At 43.9% G+C, this 21100-nt stretch overlaps 2 protein-coding genes across 2 annotated transcripts; both read left to right on the top strand.

Moving 5' to 3' along the window:
* The first annotated feature begins 9071 nt into the window (after nt 1-9071).
* LOC129338515 (zinc finger protein ZFP2-like) lies at nt 9072-12154 on the top strand. Its single transcript, XM_054992816.1, has 2 exons — nt 9072-9185; nt 10423-12154. The coding sequence occupies exons 1-2, from the start codon at nt 9089-9091 to the stop codon at nt 12069-12071; spliced, it is 1746 nt and encodes a 581-aa protein (XP_054848791.1). The 5' UTR covers nt 9072-9088; the 3' UTR covers nt 12072-12154.
* A 4673-nt stretch (nt 12155-16827) lies between these two features.
* BORCS6 (BLOC-1 related complex subunit 6) lies at nt 16828-19426 on the top strand. Its single transcript, XM_054992817.1, has 2 exons — nt 16828-18078; nt 18793-19426. The coding sequence occupies exon 1, from the start codon at nt 17003-17005 to the stop codon at nt 17723-17725; it is 723 nt and encodes a 240-aa protein (XP_054848792.1). The 5' UTR covers nt 16828-17002; the 3' UTR covers nt 17726-18078; nt 18793-19426.
* Nucleotides 19427-21100: the final 1674 nt, after the last annotated feature.

Raw genomic sequence — 21100 nt, 5'->3', positions numbered from 1 at the left:
GGAGGACCACTGGTAAAACCGGTTATGCGTGTTTAAGGTGCTAAGGGGATTACTGATGGGGCTAAGGTTAGGATTGGCAGTTTGCCAGTGCCTAGTTTTGGTATACAAGTGAGAGCCCATCTAACCATGTGCTGCTGGTTAGTCACAGTCACACGCACCCCTCCCCATGTACATATCTAAGAATGGTTTTGATAATGCTAAAGTCCCAGTCTCTTTTTAAAAGCTGAGCCAGGGTTGTTATTGAACAAGAGAACAGGGACGGTGTTGAATAATGCCCTCCTAAGAGACTGTGCTATGTTGAGTCAGGTGTCTTTCTCAACACCTGCCGCTTTACAATGGAGACCTTCTGCATGCAAAATATACGCTCTATGATTAAGCTTACAGCCCTTCGGTGAGGGCAAAGAGTTACCTTGATTTCAGCTTGTGAGAGAGAAAATAAACCATCCTTCCGTCTGTCTGGTTGTAATCCCATGTGTAACCCTTTGCACAACACCTGTTTGCTCCAAAATAAACCTGTTGGGGTTCAATGGGATTTACTTCCAAGCATGGGATTAACAGGCAGAATTGCTTTATAGGCACACTGTTAATAATCCCTGCAACACACCCTGTGAGAAAGCACACTTGTTCCTATTTTGCAGATGTTGGCAGGTTTAAAAAAAAAAAAAAGAGTGTCTCAGACCCTCCCAGGGGTGACTGGCACCTGTGATCAGTTTATTGGGCAGATATTAGGACTGACATTTGGAGGGATGGGAGTCTCCACCCACTCTCAGGGCCATCTTTCCAACCTGGTTATTAATGCATCCTTCTTTCTCAGTGCTTTCCTGCACCATAGAAAGGAAGGGGAATTGTAGAACTGTACTCTAGAGGCAGACGGGAAATGATGAGAAGTTACTGATATTCAGCATTTGGGTCTCCCGTCTCATGAGAATCCAGAGCCAAGCCTGTCTCTCAGGTTCCCTAGACTAGGGTGAACTCAGTGCTTCCAGGGCCATTTATCACAAGGCAATAGGGGAAGGGGAGAGAGTTCATGTTAGATAAGTAGTTGGTTAGGGTGTTATTTCTCCCTCATTGCTCGCTCTCTCTTCAATCCACTTGTTCTGACAGAGGCTACTTTACCTAAGGCAAGAAGGTTCTTTAAGGGGTTTGGAAGGTTAAAGAAATCCACAGAAGACATTTGCAAGATAAAAAGGCCTTTAATTGAGGTAAACAACCAGCCCATTAGGACGGGGGAAACAAAACAGCAATTCCTTAACACAAGAGAAACAACACAGCAATCCTTTACCCACAGCTGGGGACTCAAGTGCTCAGACTGTGAAAAGAAATAGAGAGACCTTTCTGCCCTGAAGGGCGATGAGAAGATTCACACAGGGAATAGGCCCTGTCAGTGCTCCCAGTTGTAAGAACTGCTTCAAGCAGAGCTCGGGCGCTCACTGGCACAGCAACTGTAAGTCCACACAGGATAGGAAGTCTGGAAAGGGCTCCAACCAAGGCTGTTCTATATGTATCTAAAGCATTCTGCAATTCTTCTAGGATTTTCAAGCCTGCGTCAAACTTGGTACCTTATTCCCAGAAACGGAAGGAGGCAAAGAATATTTAAATAATACACTTTTATTTAGAAGAAAAAGGACAGCATAAAGAAAAGCAGACTGACAGAGCCAATTCAAAAGTAAGCAGTTAATCCAGCAGAATATCATATACACCTTGAGGGAGCTAATACACAATCTAGTCCTATGTAAAGATACTCAGGGGGGAGGGGGTTGTTGCTGCCTGAATGGGTAATAAAAGGAAGGCTGTAAATATATATTTTGGCTGTCTTTTAAGAAGAGAAGGAGGGGCCTAGAATGCTTTGAAGATCCTGGGGTAGAGTTGCCAGCTGCAGGTTAGGACATTCCTGGAGATCTGGGGGATGAAGTCTGGAGACGGTGGCATTTGAGGAGGGGAGGGACCTCAGTGGAGTATAAATAATGCCATATAGTAAATAGGCTGGGAAAACTATTGTGAGTGGGGAGATGATCCTTGGGCATGACAAAATCCTTGCCTGGTTCCAGGCTGGGGTCTAAGACCCAAAGGTGGCTGAATCCAAATTACTAGGCAAAAGAGCTCTTTTAATACGTTTTTTTTTTGTCTGCTGGATCAGTGGGGTTTGAACTTGGGATGGGAAAATCCAGTTTTTGGTAGACCTACAAAAGGGATGCTGAGAGACTGGCAGGGAATTTGATTGAATTAAAATGAAAAGACAAAGGATGGACTGAGGCACTGGCATAGGAATTGACCTATTTAATGTCCTGCTTCTCTGGGCAAGGTAGGATACCTGCCAAATTTCTCCAAAAGTTTTTTTTTTTGCATGTGTTATGTAAGTTAGATGTCTTTATCTCCTGCAATTTTTAACAATAAAATTATCTCTTGCATCACTTGTTACCTTCCTTCACATTTAGATATGCTAGATGACGAACAGGACAGGGGAGGGATGGGGCATGGGGGGAAGAGTCTGGTTGGCTATGAAGTTAGGGAGATGCTTAGAAACTGGGCCACTGTAGTTCCACAGTTATGTTTAAGGAGCTGGCTATGAGAGGCAGTGGGATGTGGAATGGTATGGTATAGCCCGATCTCAAAAGCTATGCTGGGTTGGTACTTGTGGGACTGTGAGATTAGCAGATTTTAGTAGTGACTTTAGATCAATCATGAAATCACACTAGTACAGAAAAAGAGACATGAAATATATTCTTTGTGCATGTTTTAAAGTAACTGGTCCCTGCCTGGGCCCCTCTGGCTCCTTGGGCCTCTCTGGCTGCACACCGGAAGAGGAGAACTTTTGGCCTTCAGGAAGTATAGATACATGGACCTTCCTTAGACCCATCAGCAGAAACAGAGACAAGAAAAAGTGAGGGTAGAATGACCATATATGGGGAAGCTGATAAGGAGAAGGTATGAACGGGGATAGAATTGCAGATGTTCCGTTGCGAGACTAAGTTTGAAAAACGGACAATAGCCAATCCAAAGATGTGAAAGAAGTCAGATGCTTTGCCTTGAGTGTGACTTTCGTTTCTCCAGTGTGATGATGTAATGTACCTTTAAAATAGTATGTACTCCTTTGTTCTGATGACACACTCAGAGCTCACCTACTGTAGTAGCAGTGTGTCCTATATTTGCAAACATATCTGGCTTTTCTTTACAACATCCTTCATTAGACTTCATTCTTTCTGTGTGTATTCATTTCTCTTAATTGGCTAAGATAACCAGACACACATAATTTGGGTACAACAGGACCACCAAGGAAGACTCTGCAGAGAAAGGCAATAGCAAACCACCTTTGCCTCTCACTTACCTTGAAAGCCCCTTGCAGGGGCCACCATGTTGGTTGCCACTTGATGTCACATATGAGAGAGGGTACCCTTCAAAACCAAAGCAACAGTGAAGCAGAGGCAGTGAAGCATAACTAGGGCTATTAAGGCTTATCTTCAGCTGGTCATGCTCCTGAGACTTTGAAAGCAGCCTTTGTGTATGTTGCTCTGTCACTTTATCACGAAGATAAAAGGGGTGTGTGTGGCCATTTTATTCAAAATATCTCCTTCCTATTTTTTTGCCAATGATTCTGAATTAGTTTAAAGATTATAAATCCTAAACAATACTGCTGAATAATGCTACAATCTTTCTAAAACCTCACATTAAAACATTAAAAACGCATTAAGATTGTGTGTGTGAGTTATGTGCCGTCAAGTTGTCTCCGACCTATGGCAACCCTATAAATGACAGACCTCCAAAACGTTCTATCTTTGGCAGATTTGCTCAGATCCTGCAAACTGGAGGACGTGGCTTCTTTTATTGAGTCAAGCCATCTCGCCTTAGGTCTTCCTCTTTTCCTGCTGCCTTCCACTTTTCCTAGCATTATTGACTTTTCCAGAGAATCTTGTCTTCTCATGATGTGACCAAAGTACAATAGCTTTAGTTTTGTAATCTTAGCTTCTAAGGAGAATTCAGGCTTGATTTGATCTAGTACCCACTTACTTGTCTTTTTGGCTGTCCATGGTATCTGCAAAACTCTGCTCCAACACCACATTTTAAATGAATCAGTTTTCTTCCTGTCAGCTTTCTTTACCTTCCAACTTTCACATCCATACATGGCAGTGGGGAATACCATAGTTTGGATGATCTTGGTTCCCAGAGAGACATCTTTATCTTTAAGGATCTTATCTAGCTCCCTCACAGCTGCTCTTCTAAGTCTCAATCTTCTTCTGATTTCTTCATTGCAGTCCCCGTTGGTTGATGATTGAGCCAAGGAATAGAAAATCTTGAACAACTTCAATTTCCTCATTGTCTACTTTAAAACTGTGTAATTCCTCAGTAGTCATTACTTTTGTCTTCTGGATGTTCCTGCTTTGGCGCTTTCTCCTTTAACCTTCATCAGTAGTCATTTCAAGTCTTCACTATTTTCTGCTAGTAATGTGGTGTCATCTGCATATCTCAAATTGTTAATGTTCCTCCCGCCAATTTTCACTCCACCTTCTTCTAGATGTAACCCAGCTTTCCTTATGATATGCTCTGCATAGAGGTTGAACAGGTAGGGAGATAATATGCATCCTTGTCTGACACCTTTGCCAATTGTAAACCATTCTGTTTCCCCATATTCTGCCCTGACAGTAGCCTCTTGTCCAGAGTATAGGTTGCGCATCAAAACAATCAGATGTTGTGGCACCCCCATTTCTTTTAAGACTCTCCATAGCTTTTTATGATCCACACAGTCAAAAGCTTTGCTGTAATCTATAAAACACAGGCTGATTTTCTTCTGAAATTCCCTAGTATGTTCCATTAGCCATCGTAAATTTGCAGTGTGATCTCTGGTGCCTCTTCCTTTTCTGAATCCAGCTTGAACATCTGGCATTTCTCGTTCCATATATGGTAAGAGTCTTTGCTGTATAATTTTGAGCATCACTTTGCTTGCATGGGAAATTAACACAATTGTCTGATAGTTGCTGCACTCCTTGGCATCCCCTTTTTTGGGAATTGGAATGTAGACTGAGCGTTTCCAGTCTGTGGGCCATTGGTTTGTTTTCCATATTTGTTGACATACTCTTGTTAAGATTCTGATGGACTCCATTTCTGTGGCTTGAAATAGCTCTATTGGTATTCCATCTACTCCAGGTGCTTTGTTTCTCTCAATTGCTTTGAGTACAGCTTTTACTTCACTTTCTAGGATTTCTGGTTCTTCATCAAAAGATTCTTTGTCAGAAGTATCTGTCATCCTTCCATCTCCTTTGTATAGTTCTTCAGCAGCAGTAGTGGAAGGTGACATTGGCGGAGGATCTTTCACAGACAACGGCAGTGTCACTTCAACTAACCCTGGTTAGTACTGCGAAGTGGAAGAAGGCAATGGTAAACCACTTATGCTAATCTCTTACCTTGAAAACCCTATGATGATGGGACCTGAAGGTTAAATAGCAATATTAAAAATAAATTCATAATCTAAAAGGTAGCAAATAAATAATTCAAAGGCCAATTAAAAGCAGCAGTAAATAAAGAACTATTTTGGCATATTAATTTTCAAAAGGTGAAGCCATACGTAAGAATAATAGTGTGTATGGTTCTATGGTCCTTTTCCAAGCTTTTCAACCCTTGGATTATTGTGGATTTTCCTATGATGGAACTAGAGAGCAAAACAGCATTTCAGGTAGGCACATTTGTCTTTGAGTGAGAGGAAGGACTGAATGAAACTTTGTTTTAAAAAATTCCATGCCTTTTGTAATTCATTAAATTAACATCATAAATCACACATGAAATAAAACTTGCATTTTATATTTAATATCACAATGCTTTTTAAAATCCTGAGCCACTTTTAGGGGTTAATACCAGCGAGAACTGCTCATGCTAGAAGAGACCCGGAAGCAGCACTAAGGGGGAAGGGGACAGCAAAGGAACCTTTCTGTGACCCCCCCCCCCGCCTCTGGCTCCAAGACAGAGCCTCAGTAGTTGAAGGTAAAACAGAGCTCAGATATTGCACAGTGGCAGAGGTGTCAACATGCATCATCTGGTGAGCTGAAAAAAGTCCAACTTTTGACTTTTTTAAAATGTTGCCTCTCTATTGTGAGAAGAGCCGTATCAGCAAGAGCTGTAAATTAACAGGTTGGAAATGTGACCCAAAATCTGAGGAGGTGGGGCAGGTTACTGGGTATTTGCTAACTTGTAGAGCTGTTGATCAAGTGGTCTTCTCTCTGTTTTCTTTCCAGGGCTTCTGAGCTATCAACAAGGGCGTGGCAAGGGGAAATTCAGAAGGTACATCTTCTCCGTCCATCTCTCGCCCCTTGAGTGTTGGGATACTTTTGCAGTTTCTGGTGAAAGAAGAACAAAGACGACTCCTGAGGCAACTCCCCTGTTATATAACTCAATCCAAATAAGCTATCCAGATAGTCCAGGCAAGCCCATTTTTGTCAGATCTCAGAAGCTAAGCAGGGTTGGCTTTGGTTAGTAATTGGATGGGAGACCTCCAATGAAGACCAGATTGCAGAGGCAGGCAATGGCATGCCACTTCTGTTAGTCTCTTGCCGTGAAAATCCCATCAGTGTTGCCGTAAGTCAGCTATGATTCTGAATTCCATTGGAAGTATAGGACATGAAAAGGGATGAAAGTTTGCAATATCCTTTTGTACTCTGTGAATGGACAATAATTCTTTGCCAGCCCCACTGTATTATTTTGTTTTATTAAGAAATTTGCTGTTAGTTTGTTTTATGTAATCGATAAGGGCTACCTACAGTGATTGTTTTGCTGCCTTAGACATATTTTTGTTTTCTTGTGTAGTTTTTCCAGTTCTATAATCACATCTCTACTACATTATTTCATTCTACTAAGAATCTTTGCTGTTAGATTCAAATGTTTTATCATACTTTGTAATTCACTTGCTGATCGACTGAATAGTTCATATCATATTTACAGTCTGCGTTGAGTTCCAGTGAAAAGGGTAGACTATAAATTAAGCTAATAATATTATAATACTTACTGGGCTGAAATAGTGAATGCCTTAAAAAAACCCTTATGCTTGATGGGAAATACAGGCATAATTCAGATGTTAATTTAACATAAGTAAAATGTGGGAGGGGAATGATAGTCAAATTGTTAACCTGTCACATAGGATGTGCGAGTCAGCTTTGAGATAATTGTATGTCCCACGTAGTGAATGGGTATCTGATTTCTTCAGTATGACAAAAGCTTGTATCTTGGATCATTCTCCCCAACCCAACTTAACTTATTTACGTGTGAAAGATTTCTAGGAAGAATTAATGGAAGACATCCAAGGGCCAGTATGGGACAGGTAGTGGTTAGACTAGGATCTGGGAGACCCAGGTTCAAATCCCCACTCTGCCATAGAAACTTTCTGGGTGATCGTGGACCAGTCACACACTTTCAGCCTAAACCACCTCACACGGTTGTTGTGAGGACTAACGAGGGAAAGGGAGGGATATAAATGAAGTAACTAGCTAACTAAATATTGTAGAGAGATTCTTGCCAATTAGATGCTGTTTAAAATCGAGCTTCCTATGAAGAGTCTCCGAAAACTAACAGTGACCCTGGCTCAGTTCAAGCTATGTGGCCCTTCTTGCTCGGTAAACTGAACCTATGCTGCGTGGATATGCTGAAACCAACTTGGTGTCTGCATTATGTCCCCGTGTGCCTACCATCTTCGGGCTGCCACCTACTGGCTGTTCCCCCACTTAAGGTGGTCCACCTGCCATCAACCAGAGCCTGTTTCTTTTCCACTGAAGCTCCCATTCCATGAAATGGACTCCCTGAGGAGGAGAGGGAGGGGAAATCTTCATTATAAATCATCAAGAGGTGGTATAAGGGCAGGGTTTTTAATGGGATATAAACTGTAGGCATCTCTTTTTTGGAGTGGTGGTAATCTGGGGTTTTATTCTGTTGATTTTAATTGCAGTGTTTTAATTGTGATGTGTTAGCCAACTAGAGCCACAAGGAAAGGCTGGACATAAACATTTTAATTAATCAATATGTAAAAATGCATCAGTCAGTTTGCAGTTAAATGACACAGTCTGCATCTTAACGGGAAAATGGGCAGCAAATAGAGTTGCCAGCCTCCAGGTGGTGGCTGGAGATCTCCCAGAATTACAACTGATCTCCAGCTAACAGACATCAGTTCCCCTGGAGAAAATGGCTGCTTTGCAGGGTGGACTTTATGGCATTATCCCCAGCTGAGGCCCCTTCCCCCCCCAAACCTCACCCTCTCCAGGCTCCACCCCCCAAATCTCCAGGAATTTCTCGACCAGGAAATGGTACCCTAGCAGCAAACTTTAGCCTACTTCTTTAGTTAGTGAACAAACACCTAGTTGGTGTTTGTCTTCATCTAGCTTGGTAATTAATTTGCAAACTTGATGTATGGTATGGTGTCTTTGTTGTTTTAGAGTCAGTTAAAATTTGTTTCCTTCAGCTGAGAGAGAGAAAGAGTGTGGAGCAATACAGGCCGAGTAAAGGTGTTGTACAGAGTTATCAAACAGCAAGATAACAGACTCTTTCCAGTGAGTGATTTGTCCTTGGGGCGGGCGGGAGGGGGAGAAGATGACACCCTGTTAGTGTCCCCTGTTCCACTCCATCTAGCCCACAAGTACTGCCTTACAGCTAAAGAAACTCTTGACTTTCATTAACTGATGGTGGTGATGGCTAAAAAAAAGACTTCTGTTCAGCTTGCATGTCTCTGTTGGAATTTTGAGACTCAAATGGCCTTTATAAAAAACAGTAATTTTTTTCACAGTTCTGTGAACAAGCTTGTAAATATCATGGCCATATCGGTCTGCCTAGCCCAATTGTATCCTACCATTCCTCCAAGAAGCTCCTTGTAGACTGCATGGATCACTGCTCTCCGTCTTAAGTCCACAATAACCCACCGAGATAGCTTAGGTTGAGAAAATGATTGGCCCAAGGCCCCCTGATGATCGTCATGGCAGAAATTTGCCATATATATGCTTTTTTAGTTTGCCAGTAAAAATGTGGTTGCTATTGAGAATAAAATTATCTTGAAACCTAACAGGCTTTCCCCCCCTGTATTTCCTTCTTTATGAGCAGGACGTTTCTTGTCTGCAAGCTTGTTATGATGTCTGAGGTGGATCAAGAGGAGGAACATAATGAAAAAGGCTCCGAGGATAGAAATAGCCTTGCGGGTGTAAGACCAGCTCCGAAGCCATTCGGTAAAGTTGGAGAAAGTGGGGATGTATGGAAGGGGCAGCAAAGTCATTAGGATCTTTTGTTCCATACCATCTGTCAAATTTTTACACAGGTTGAGCCATAAAGTTTTCAAAATTGTATGGAGGCGGACTCAGTATATTAACTTATTATTCCACAACAGGCAAAATAGGATCCAATAATGTGCAGTTGTTAGAGTAAGCCCAGATCTAGCCAGCCTATATGAAGTTTACAGCTGTGACTTAAGAAATATTAGCATTTTCTTGGGTGTTGGGTTATGAAGTGTATTTATCAAGAAAATTTGAAGACTGGAGTCAGTTTAAGTAAACTGAAACTGACAGGTTGCCAGCGGAATCCATTAGTAACATGACTTGCAAGTTGCATCAAACCTTTGGCCTTTCTCTAACCCAATGTCAGCTGAGATCTCGGCACACCTTCAGTTATACAATCTTTCTGGTGTGGTTGGAAGTACCAAAATCTGGGACGATTCAGGTAGAAGACTGTAGCAGGATAGGACAGGTGGCGAAGACAAGGTAGATTCTACGGATGTAACTCATGTTTATTGAATGACATCTTGTGTGACAGCAATATTTATATGGGAAAGGACCAATACAAGAGTCTTGACTTGCAATTCAGCCCCTAAAGTGGCATTAATAAGAACTGACAAGTCGTGACAGCTGGAAAGTCCACCTTGTTCATCACTCTGACAGTGGCCAGCCACAAATTCACAATCAGGACATGATTAAAACAGCCCTCCCCTCTTGTTTGTCCCCAGGAACAGGTAATCGTATCCATACTTTCTCCAAGCATGGCAGTGCTGTGACATTGATAGACTTGTCAAACATGAACTTGTTCCAAATTATTTTTTAAATCATCTCAAGTAATGGCTACTAAAACATTTGCGCTAATGAATTCCATAAATAAATATGCATTTTCTGCTCTGGAGACCAAAATGAGCTGAGGAAGGAATTTTATTGTGGAGACCAAAAGCCAACACAGATAGGACAGAGGCAGAGGGACAGGGCTTGCTAAAGGCGTAGTTGAAGACTGGTCGCAGAGTGCAAAACAATTGACGTTCCATTGGTTCAAAAACAACTTTGTGGAAGAAATAGGGATTATAGAAAGTGGCTTGCCTGGTAGGGATGGGAGATACCAGATATGAGACGGAACTTAAGAAGATTTAAGGCTGCAGTAGAGGGGAGGATAGCAGAGGAATCAATGTGAATTTGTTCTTCCTTCTAGGAGTCACGAAGAAATGGAAGACAGCTGAGTCAGACATGAAGCCTGCAAATAAACGGCAAGAAGATGGTCAGTTTGCATCAGGGATAAAAATTCAGAGAAGTTTAGCAACCCCAATAGGAAAACATCGGCGAGTGGGCCGGGTAATCTGTGGAGTTTGTGGGAAGACTTTTGTCAAGACCTGTGAACTGTTTGCCCATCAACGCACCCACACAGGTGAGAAGCCATACCAGTGTTCAGATTGTGGGTGCTGCTTTTCTGTTCAATCCACACTGGTCAGCCACCAAAGTATCCATACTGGTGAGAAGCCTTACAAATGTCAAGAGTGTGGCAAAAACTTTCGACTGAAAAGCAACCTGACCCGCCACCAGCGTGTCCATGATGGTTTGAGACCATACCAATGTGAGTACTGTGGGGCTAGCTATAGCACTAAAGCACACCTGGTCTGGCACCTCAACAGCCATACAGGAGAGAAGCCGTACAAATGTACCGAGTGCTGGAAACGTTTTGGAGAAATCTCCTCCCTGGTAGAACATCTTCTCTCCCACCAAGGTGATAGCGGTGGGGAAAAAATAGGAACTAATACCACTGGTCGTTCAGGTAGCAGGAACCCTCACCGCTGTGACGACTGTGGCAAGAACTTCTGTCGGAGTACTACATTAGCAGAGCACCGTCGCATTCACACTGGCGAGCGTCCTTTTGCTTGTGGGGAGTGTGGTGAGCGGTTCATGCGCCGAGCTCTCTACAATGAACACATTCGCACACATTCTGAAGATGGCCCACCCAATCTATGCATAGCTTGTGGTAAATCCTTCTCTAAACGCTATTCCCTCCTTCAGCACCAGCGGTCACACACGGGAGAAAAGCCCTACCAGTGCCCAGACTGCCCCAAAAGTTTCATTGCCAGCTCCGCCTTGACACAACACCGGCGCATACATACCGGAGAGACACCCTACCCGTGTCCAGACTGTGGGCGCCGTTTTAGCCAAAAATCAGTGCTTACAACTCACCGGAGACTTCACACAGGTGAAAGGCCATACAAATGCCAGGAATGTGGGAAAGGGTTTAGCCAAAGTTCAGCCCTGACCCAGCATCTCCGGACTCATACTGGAGAGTCTCCATATAGCTGTGGGGAGTGTGGGAAAAGCTTTAGTGGTATGTCAGCCCTCAAGCGGCACCATCTCACCCATACTGGCGAACGCCCCTTTCGGTGCAATGAGTGTGGCAAAGGGTTCAAGCAAAGCTCTACCCTGGTCCAGCATCAGAGGATCCACACCCATGAGAAGCCTTATGCCTGTATCCAGTGCAACAAGAACTATAGCCAGCGGGCTGCTCTTGCTAAGCACTTAAGGACTCATGCCAAGGACTCCTCGCTTCTCAGCACAGGCAGTGAGCCAATAGATACCAGAGTTTACAAAGACGCTTTCATCCATCCTCGAGAGGTGGAGAATAACACAGACAATTACATGGAGGAAGACAGTGATGAAGTACTGGTGCTCCCTCCAGGGACATGGGATGTTGAGGTAAAAGAGGAGCTTAAAGATAAGTCTGAGGAAACAGGACCATTTTCACAGGTGAAAGAGAAGTTAGACGAGACCCAGATGGAAATGCCAACACTATCCCTGCAGATCAAAAAGGAACCAGATGGCTGAAGGGGATGTGGGAAGGAAGCTGGGCTTTATATTTTTGAAAAGGAATGTGAATGAATGGGCTATCAGTAGGGTTGCCAATTCTGGGCTGGGAAATTTCTAGAGATTTGGGGGGTGGAGCCTGGGGGTGGGGGTTGGGAAGGGGAGGGACTTCATCAGGGTAAAATGCCGTAGAGCCCATTCTGCAAAGCAGCCATTTTCTCCAGGGGAACTGATCTCTGTGGCTTGGAGATCAGTTGTAGTTCTGGGAGATCTCCAGCCACCACCTGGTAGTTGGCAACCCTAGCTGTCAGAAACTCCTTCATGAGATCAGGTGATGGAGAAAGCTCAATCTAAGTCTGTTTGCAGTGGTTTATTTCTACAAAGAGAAGTATGTATCTGAAACCTTTCTTGTGACTTTACCATCTTGCTTTTTTAACCCAAGATGTGTGTGGAGCGGGTTTGGTTACTCAGTGGTGAGGGAAATGAAATCAGTATATGCTCACAGGCAGGGCTTTTTTTTCTGGGAAAAGAGGTGGTGGAACTCAGTGGGTTGCCCTTGGTCACATGGCTGGTGGCCCTGCCCCCTGATCTCCAGACAGAGGGAAGTTTAGATTGCCCTCTGCGCCACTTGGTGCAGAGGGCAGTCTAAACTCCCCTCTGTCTGGAGATCAGGGGGTGGGGCCACCAGCCATGTCACCATTTTCAAGAGGTTCCGGAACTCCGTGCCACTGCGTTCCAGCTGAAAAAAAGCCCTTCTCATAGGTGCTCCAGTTTACTTTACACCATTCCCATGGGGTCCTACCATTCAAATAGGTTTTAAAGTGGAGCCCTGGTAGGAATAAACTCTTTGCCACTTTCTCCCATGCCACGTAGATGTGGCTCTGACAGCACTTCAGCTGCTTCAACAGAGAATCAGCCCTGTACATCAACCAAACTGGTCTAATAGGCTGCCATTTGGCACACATCCCCGTGCTTGCTTCCGCCTGGGTTAGTTATTTGAAGTAACCTATTTATTTGATCCTACAGGAGAATGAACAGTAGCTTCATTACCCTGTAGTGTCAAAATTCCTGTAACCATGCCAATAGTCTTGTTTGGCCAAATGAGGATTCTTCCCCTATCATGGTTATAGCCTGCTCTTTCATGATATAAAAAGATAATGTGGCAGAAACTTCTGCTCCTGTGCTTGAAATTAAGAGAAAGATAGTACTTATATATTCAGTATGCATTTTCACAGTGCACTAAAATGAGATTTTTTAAAAATAAAAAATTGGGGATATATTTTGTTTAGTTTTTGGGTGCTTGGAAAGAAATTGTAACTCTAATTGCCTTTTGCTGTGCTCCATAGTAAGAGTCAACCCTTTAAAATAAAGAATGAACAGCGACCTTTCATTAAAGCTGCCCTCAGGACAGGATTTCCTTGAAAACAATAGTGATTTATGTGATGGAAGAGTATCATCTATGTGAGACAACCAAGCAAGAAAGCTCAACAGATGTAACTGTTTTTATAGAACAGTTTCTCTAACAAGCGTTTAGCACCCAGTTTTGTAGTGAAAGAGCTTAGCTCTGTAATGGACCTGGATGTCTGTGGTTCAACTTCACAAGGCCATTGACTTAGTAGAATGCACAGCTTTAACAAACTGTATTTTACCCCATCCTCTAAACTTGGAATAATAATGGCCTACCTCACAGGGCTGTTGTGAGGGTTAACACTAAACAGTGCAGTGTAAATTATTAATAATGAATTATATTTGTTTTTTAACAGAAGAAAGCTAAAAAAATCTATTTGCATCTCTTTGTTATTTCAATAGCCCACAGTCTCACATGGGTTATATTTATTCAAGCAGTTTAGCAAACTACATTAACAAGGTGTAACCTAGAGGTAACATAGTTACAAAGAACACATCAAAATAGCATGGGCGTCAAATACCAAAATGCCTTATAATCTGTGATTGTGATACTGGTGACTAAGAAGGAGAACTAACTAAAGCATTAGCAATGCACATCACCTTTGCAAGAGGTAACTACTTCACCGTAATTAAACAGGCAAGCCATCTCAAGCATATTTTAGCTTTTGCACGTGTTCAGGTTTTCTTCAGTGGCTATACTGTGATATCCCATCCCCATGTAAAAGATGGAGACAAATAGTTAAGCTGTTTTTTAAAAAAATGTGGGGGGAGGGAGGTTTACCCACAAGTGTGGAGTCTAGAACAAGACAATGTAGTTACGTAGGTTTCTTGATAGCATCAGTTGATCTGAGGACTAGTGGAGAAATGATCCTCCCTCTGGAACAGGAGTTGATGTAGATGGTACTTTGGTCTCTACCGTGTCCCACAATAAGAGCATGAATAATTGGGGGGGGGGGTTATGGAGAAGCACCTTAAATCATGATTTATGGTTTCCTTATTCTGAAAATAGAAATGGTGAAGACTTGATGGGAGAAAGATCTGAAATGTGAGTTGATGTGGGCTCTCAGTCGGGGGTGGGGGGGAATAATTTAGGATTATTCCAGAATAACTTTCCAGAAGGAGAGGATGAAAAAGAAGGAACTGAGAACCAGGATTTATAGCTTCCATTCTGTATGGGCAGCATACAGACAATAAGCAAGTGTATTGTCGAAGGCTTTCATGGCCGGAGAACGATGGTTGTTGTGGGTTTTCCAGGCTGTATTGCCGTGGTCTTGGCATTGTAGTTCCTGACGTTTCACCAGCAGCTGTGGCTGGCATCTTCAGAGGTGTAGCACCAAAAGACAGAGATCTCTTAGTGTCACAGTGTGGAAAAGATGTTGGCAGGTCATTTATATCTACTCAGGAGGGGTGGGGTTGAGCTGAGTCATCCTGTAAGAGTTTCCCAGGGTGTGGAATGCTAATGGAGGGAGGCTTCACTGTATCCTGAGGAGGTTCTTTTGCATATGGATTGGTACTTGATGTGCTAATCTTCTCTGACGGGCTATTGTCGGGTATAGAGTGTTTTGTTAGCCTGATGTTTTTCAGAACTGGAAACCATGCTCTGTTCATTCTTAAGGTTTCTTCTTTCCTGTTGAAGTTTTGCTTATGCTTGTGAATTTCAATGGCTTCCCTGTGCAGTCTGATAAAGTAGTTGGAAGTGTTGTCCAGTATTTTGGTGTCCTGGAATAAGATACTGTGCCCTGTTTGAGTTAGGCTATGTTCAGCCACTGCTGATTTTTCAGGTTGTCCAAGTCTGCAGTGTCTTTCATGTTCTTTTATTCTTGTCTGGATGCTACGCTTTGTGGTCTAACAAAACACTCTATACCCGACAATAGCCCGGCAGAGAAGATTAGCACATCAAGCACCAATCCATATGCAAAAGAACCTCATCAGAATACAGTGACGCCTCCCTCCATTAGCATTCCACACCCTGAGCCATTAGCATTCCACACCCTGGGAAACTCTTACAGGATGACTCAGCTCAACCCCACCCCTCCTGAGTAGATATAAATGACCTGCCAACATCTTTTCCACACTGTGACACTGAGAGATCTCTGTCTTTTGGTGCTACACCTCTGAAGATGCCAGCCACAGCTGCTGGCGAAACGTCAGGAACTACAATGCCAAGACCACGGCAATACAGCCCGGAAAACCCCCAACAACCAATAAGCAAGTGTATGTGTGTTCTTCTTAACAACTGCAAGATACTGTAATGGAGGAAGGATGAACAAGCAGTGTGTGTGTGTGTGTCATTCTTTTCACAGGGAGAAATCTAAGCAGCAAACCCAGGTTCCAGTCTCCACTCTGCCAAGGAAGCTCACTGGGTGATCCTGGGCCAGTCACACACACTCAGCCTAATTTACCTCACAGAGTTGTTGTGGGAATAAGATGGAGGAGAATTATGAAAGCTACCTTGGGTCCCCATTGGAAAAAGGTGGGGTATACATGAAGTAATTTTTAAAAAGTCCGTTAATCTACCCATTCCAGGAGTATTTGGCCCAGGAGATGAGGCCATACTAAGAGTAATCTACAGATAAATTTATAGAGGAAATTGTGAAGAATCCAGAGCGAGGAATACAGGCAGGGAAGCATAATTGGCTCATAGACTTGAGGTTCTCTATTGTTTTTCTAATAGTTCCTTTTTTCTCTCAGAACGAGACAGTTCCATCTATTGGTGGATTGAGGTTTAATTTTCTCTCTTTCGGTATGAAGAAGCCGAAAACGAATACAGACAGATTACAAGATTCGAGATCAGTTGCACCTTAAAAGACCCAACTAGATTTTCCAGGGCATGAGCTTTCCAGAGTCGAAGATTCCTTTGACTCTGGAAAGCTCATACCCTGGGCATCTAGTTGGTTTCTAAGGTGCAACTGGTCTCGGATCTTGCTCTTCTACTGCAGACCCATCTGAAACAGATGACACATAGGCTTTGATTTGCTATGAGGTCGGGGAGGGAGAACCCGCCAGAAGCAATACAGTGAATGAAAAAGAAATTGCATTGCCTTAGGAAATGCAACAAACACGTGCACGGCTTTGGGACATGTATGAGTTCCCGTCGCGCGCGCGCACACACATCCGCCTTTTAAAATTTTTGCAGAGCTTCCATTGCCGAATCCTAAGGCTTCCTTCCCTATTTTCCTCAGCACGTTTCCTTGTGTAGGATTCCTTCCGGCAGAAGAGCAGCTCCGGCTAAAGAGCGGCCGTGCCTCCGACGTTGCTCCTTGCCGATTGCTCCTTTCCCCGGCTCGAGCAGCCATTGAGAAGCCTCCGTGCGTCCTCCTTAACCAACCCGTTCTTTCCTTCCGCCCCTTACGCGTGGATTCCCCTCCCACTAAAGGCGCACGGAGGTCACCGGCCGCTGAGATGCAGGAAATGGGAATGCTGCATCCACCTCGCGGGTTCTCGCCTCTCTCTTTTCCCCCCGAAGTGCCTCCTCTAAATACCCTGATCTCTGCTGCTTGCTTCCTCGGCTGCCCCTGCCCTCATTCTCGCTTCTCGATTGCACGATGGAGGGTCAGCACATAATGGCCCAGGTTCACATCCAGACGCCAGTCTCCTCCTCCTCGTCGTCCTCTTCTGTGGCGGGGGAAGAATCCAGGAAGCTGCCCAACCCGGTTCGAGTGGCAGCCCGGGAAAGGATGGCAGGAGGCCGTTTGTTGGACAGTCACAGTTTGGATGGCATCAGCCAGGTGTATGGAGCCTCCAAGGCCCAAGAAGGCAGGAGGGCCACTATATCCAGTGCGCTGGAGCTGGAGGGGACAGTGAGCCACGATGGGGACCTGACCCATTTTGTGGCCAACAATCTGCAGATGAAGATCAAGATGAGCTCTCGGGGGAGCCTGGATGATACGGAGCCCACCACCTCCTCCTCGATGTCATCGCAGCTGTCTGTAAGGGGTAAAGCCGCAGATATCCCTCCGATCGACCCAGAGGTGATTCGGGATCTGGAGAGGCTGGCCAGGGATGTTGCACAGAGAGTGGACCAGATGTTGAGAGTCTTGAACGGTTCTATCCAGAACATGACAGCCTTAAGCGTGGGCTACATCCAGACTTACCGGGATGCTGTGGACAGCTTGGGTGAATCCGTAGACATGAGCATCAAAGGGATGTACACCCTGATGGCACGATGCGAGGAGCTGGACCGTTCCATGCAGCCTGTACACACGCTCGCTAAACAGATCCGGGAGATCAAGAGGACACTAGAGATCTTTGAGGCATTTTGCAAGTAGTGCTGGTTTCAGAGTGAACTTGTTCAGTGGTGGGGAGCAAAGGCAAGGGAAGGGGGGACAGGACACTTTGTCTGTTGTGATTCAAACTGCAAAAGGGAAATGTGTTTTTTTTCTCATGCTGTAATAAATGAATTATTGCAGTATCTCTCAAGCTTTATGAAATTTTGCTTCCTCCTAATTTTTTAGACCTCTCCTTACACATCCAATCTTGAAATATCTTTGGGGGCTCACAGGCCCAGCCCATACAACTCTTGTACCGCTTCTAGATTCCTTCATGTTGCTTCAAACCCTGACAAGTTCCTACTTCACCAGTGCCATTCTTCCTCTCTTCATGCCTCTATCTTCAGCCTGAGGTAACTCAAGAGACTTTCAGTCCCATTTCACTTATCAGTCCTAGTGGGATCATGACCAGCATTTGGGGAAAGCAGACTGTTTATAGTCCAGTCACTAACAGGATATGCAACGTTTTACGCCCACAAAACAGAAATTTTAGTGTATTCTGGTGGCAAGCCTCAGAATCGGTTTCCATGATAACTACTACTTGAAGTTATTCGGTTCTCATATGTGCCGGATGGCTGTAGCGGAAGAGAAAACCTTTGAGAATTTGAATAGTCCTTTATTAATGTAGTGAATTACCACAACAACACTACATACAAAGTTATGGGTCAGAGCCTAGCTGGGATTTTGTGAAATTTAAACTCTTATTGATTCTTCATCTCATCATAGTTCATATAATATTCTTAAAACAAGGGGGAGTTTTCAGCATTTGTCTGAACAAGCCTTTCTATATAAACTTTCTAGTGAGAAAATGACAAGATAAAAATAGATGGCCTAACTGGCATAGTCATGTTGTCCAATGCACCTGTTCCTGCAGAGGATGGACAAAAGGCCCTTAATGGACATAATGGCGCATGGGGCAGTAGCAGCAGAAAAAGGAGAAAGCCCAATGTTTGTTCTTTCTGCGCATTTTTCATTACAGCTCAATGCTGATCCTTTGTGATATGTACAGTTTTTTTCTAATGACTTGCAGAGAGATGTAAAGCCCTGGTTTGTTTGTTTGTTTTCAGTTTCACTAAATAATGCAGCATATTTCAGTGACTGAAAGAATATGAGAAGCTGGTGTCACCAGTTGCTGGAATAAATAATGGGGATGCATCCACAGCTACCAGCCCCATCCTTTTCTATGTTCCTATTTGGCAAAGGCTTCCCTTCTGGAACGGCACAGCAGCCAGAACAAACACAGATGATCTTCCTCAGGAGGGATCCAGCAGCTGGCAGGGTCTAGCAGAATGCCAAGTTACTTAATTTTTTTAAAGTATTTCTCATTTGAAAGGTTGACTGAAGGGTATATATCAAGAAATAAATCAATTTATTTTATAATGTGGCTAATCCCTTACATGTGTCTTGGTATAAATAATCCTACTTCAATGGAGTCGGTGCATGTGATTGTCTTCAGTGATGATAAAGTTCAACATCACCCAAAGTGTAGCAATGTCTATTTGTGAAGCTGTTGTTGGTGTGCTGACAGGCAAAAGGGAGTGAAGGAGAGACAAGGGCCAGGATCATTGGGAACAAGCAGAGACCAAGAAACACTTGCCAACACCTCAGGACTTGCCTCAGTAATTGGGTAGAGGATCAGCCCCACTTGCTAAACAAAATGGTTTTGTGGACAGTTTGACTTAAGTGCTGCGTGTCCTGCATCAGCACAGTAACAAATGTACTTCATTGCCATGTACCAGATGTTTGCTTTTTCAGGACAACCCTATTTTTGTGTGCTCGTCTATGTGTGTGCCTTGTAGTCTGAGGTGTCCCCGGTACTCCTAATAAAGAAAGGCTGAAGTGGGTTTGTTGTTTTTTTGCCGAAGGCGTTTGTAAACATTTGAGTGTCAGATGGCATTCCAGAGGCTGAGCTCTGTCTTCTTGCTGTCCCAGACATCTCTGGCACTGTAGTAAATTATATTTGTATAATCATAAATTTGGGTCCGGGAATGTAAATTGGTATACTTAAATTTTGCCCATGTTTTAAAAAACAGAGCTTTCCCTGCCACCATTTGGGAAGGTTTGTATAAAATGCTACTTCTTATACTGAACGGTGAAAAGCAGAAAACAGCAGCAGCGGGCACCCTCCCTCCATACACACACTTTAAATTTTGTTTGTTGCTTCTTAATTCTTGCACTATCTGAAGACTGACTCCTGAGGTAAAATTGTAGGGTAAATTGGCAAGTAGTCAGTCAACAGCGGCGCGAGCCACACGTCTCGCACCAACAATCTTGCGTGGGCGGGAAAATTAGTCGCTCGCGCAAGGCGGGAAGCTTATTTATAGAGCTCCCTGAGTTGGGGGCGGAGTCAAAGGGGCGGCCGGCCAACGGGGAGCAGACCGAGTCGCGGGAAGTTGCGCCGTCTTGCCTTCTGTGTGTTTCCAGCCACGCGCATGTGTGTGTTTTCCTCGCTCGTAAAAATGAGCAGGGACATGAATGTGTGAATGAGCACGTGTGTGAAAGAGGCAACCAGATTCCTGTCCATGTCCCCCGCCTCTCTTTTCAATAAAAAAACCTTCGCCTGTCTATCGAAAGATTGCAGATTGCAAAGATAATGGGCTCGAGGTATGGATGCGTTTTGTCGTCTCAGTTTGTAAGATGGTGTAATAGGGGCCCGGGATGAACGGATGCAAGTATTTCAAAGTGCAATCCTAAACAGAGTTACTCCAGTCTAAGGCCACTGAAATCAATGGACTTAGTAACTGTTTAGGGCTGAACTGTCAATTGCAGAGTCTAGAAGCAAGTGGACTTGGTTGGACTTGGGGCTTGTGGGACCGTGTGTTTAGACCGGTTTAAAAGTGTCACTGGCTGGAATGAAAGAAATGTTACGGGCTACTCTTGGTTCGTTTATGATGGGTCCAGAGTAAAGGCAAGGTCGTCTCATCTCGTGTGCAAACTGGAAACAGTAAGAAATCGTAACCACAACCGTGGAAACTAGAAAGCTTTCAGCTCCATCCCAGTCTTAAAGAAATTGTCACCTTTGCCATACCGAGTAATAAGGAAATATTTAGAACAGCGCATTAACAGCACACTCCTAAAGAGCGTTTACAGCCTTCTGTATCGGTTGAAGTCAATGGTGGGCTTAGAAGGGTGTAACTCTGTCTAGGATTGTACTGTTAATATTATCTTGCAAACGCAGACCTGATATTGAGGTAAAGGGGCAGGAATAACTAACTGTAGTTATGTAGTGATTGCACCGCGATGGAGGGCCACCTAATACGATCGCACGCCTTCTATAAATTGAATGTACGCAGGCCTTCCAGCCTAGCTGCGGTCGGATCCATCGTATCTGCTTACTGTGTGCGCAGTGGTGAAGAGTGCCATCAAGTCATAGCT

Source organism: Eublepharis macularius, chromosome 12 (genome assembly GCF_028583425.1).
Source record: "Eublepharis macularius isolate TG4126 chromosome 12, MPM_Emac_v1.0, whole genome shotgun sequence".
NCBI classification, from domain to species: Eukaryota; Metazoa; Chordata; class Lepidosauria; order Squamata; family Eublepharidae; genus Eublepharis; species Eublepharis macularius.
Note: the sequence above shows the minus strand (reverse complement) of the source record. Positions and strands in the feature narration are given on the sequence as shown.

Bases quoted from the DNA above. Each gene is read 5' to 3' on its own strand.
- BORCS6 (XM_054992817.1), top strand. From the start codon at position 17,003: ATGGAGGGTCAGCACATAATGGCCCAGGTTCACATCCAGACGCCAGTC.
- LOC129338515 (XM_054992816.1), top strand. From the start codon at position 9,089: ATGATGTCTGAGGTGGATCAAGAGGAGGAACATAATGAAAAAGGCTCC. The intron at 9,186-10,422 runs GTAAAGTTGGAG...TCTTCCTTCTAG, and splicing joins ACCAGCTCCGAAGCCATTCG to GAGTCACGAAGAAATGGAAG.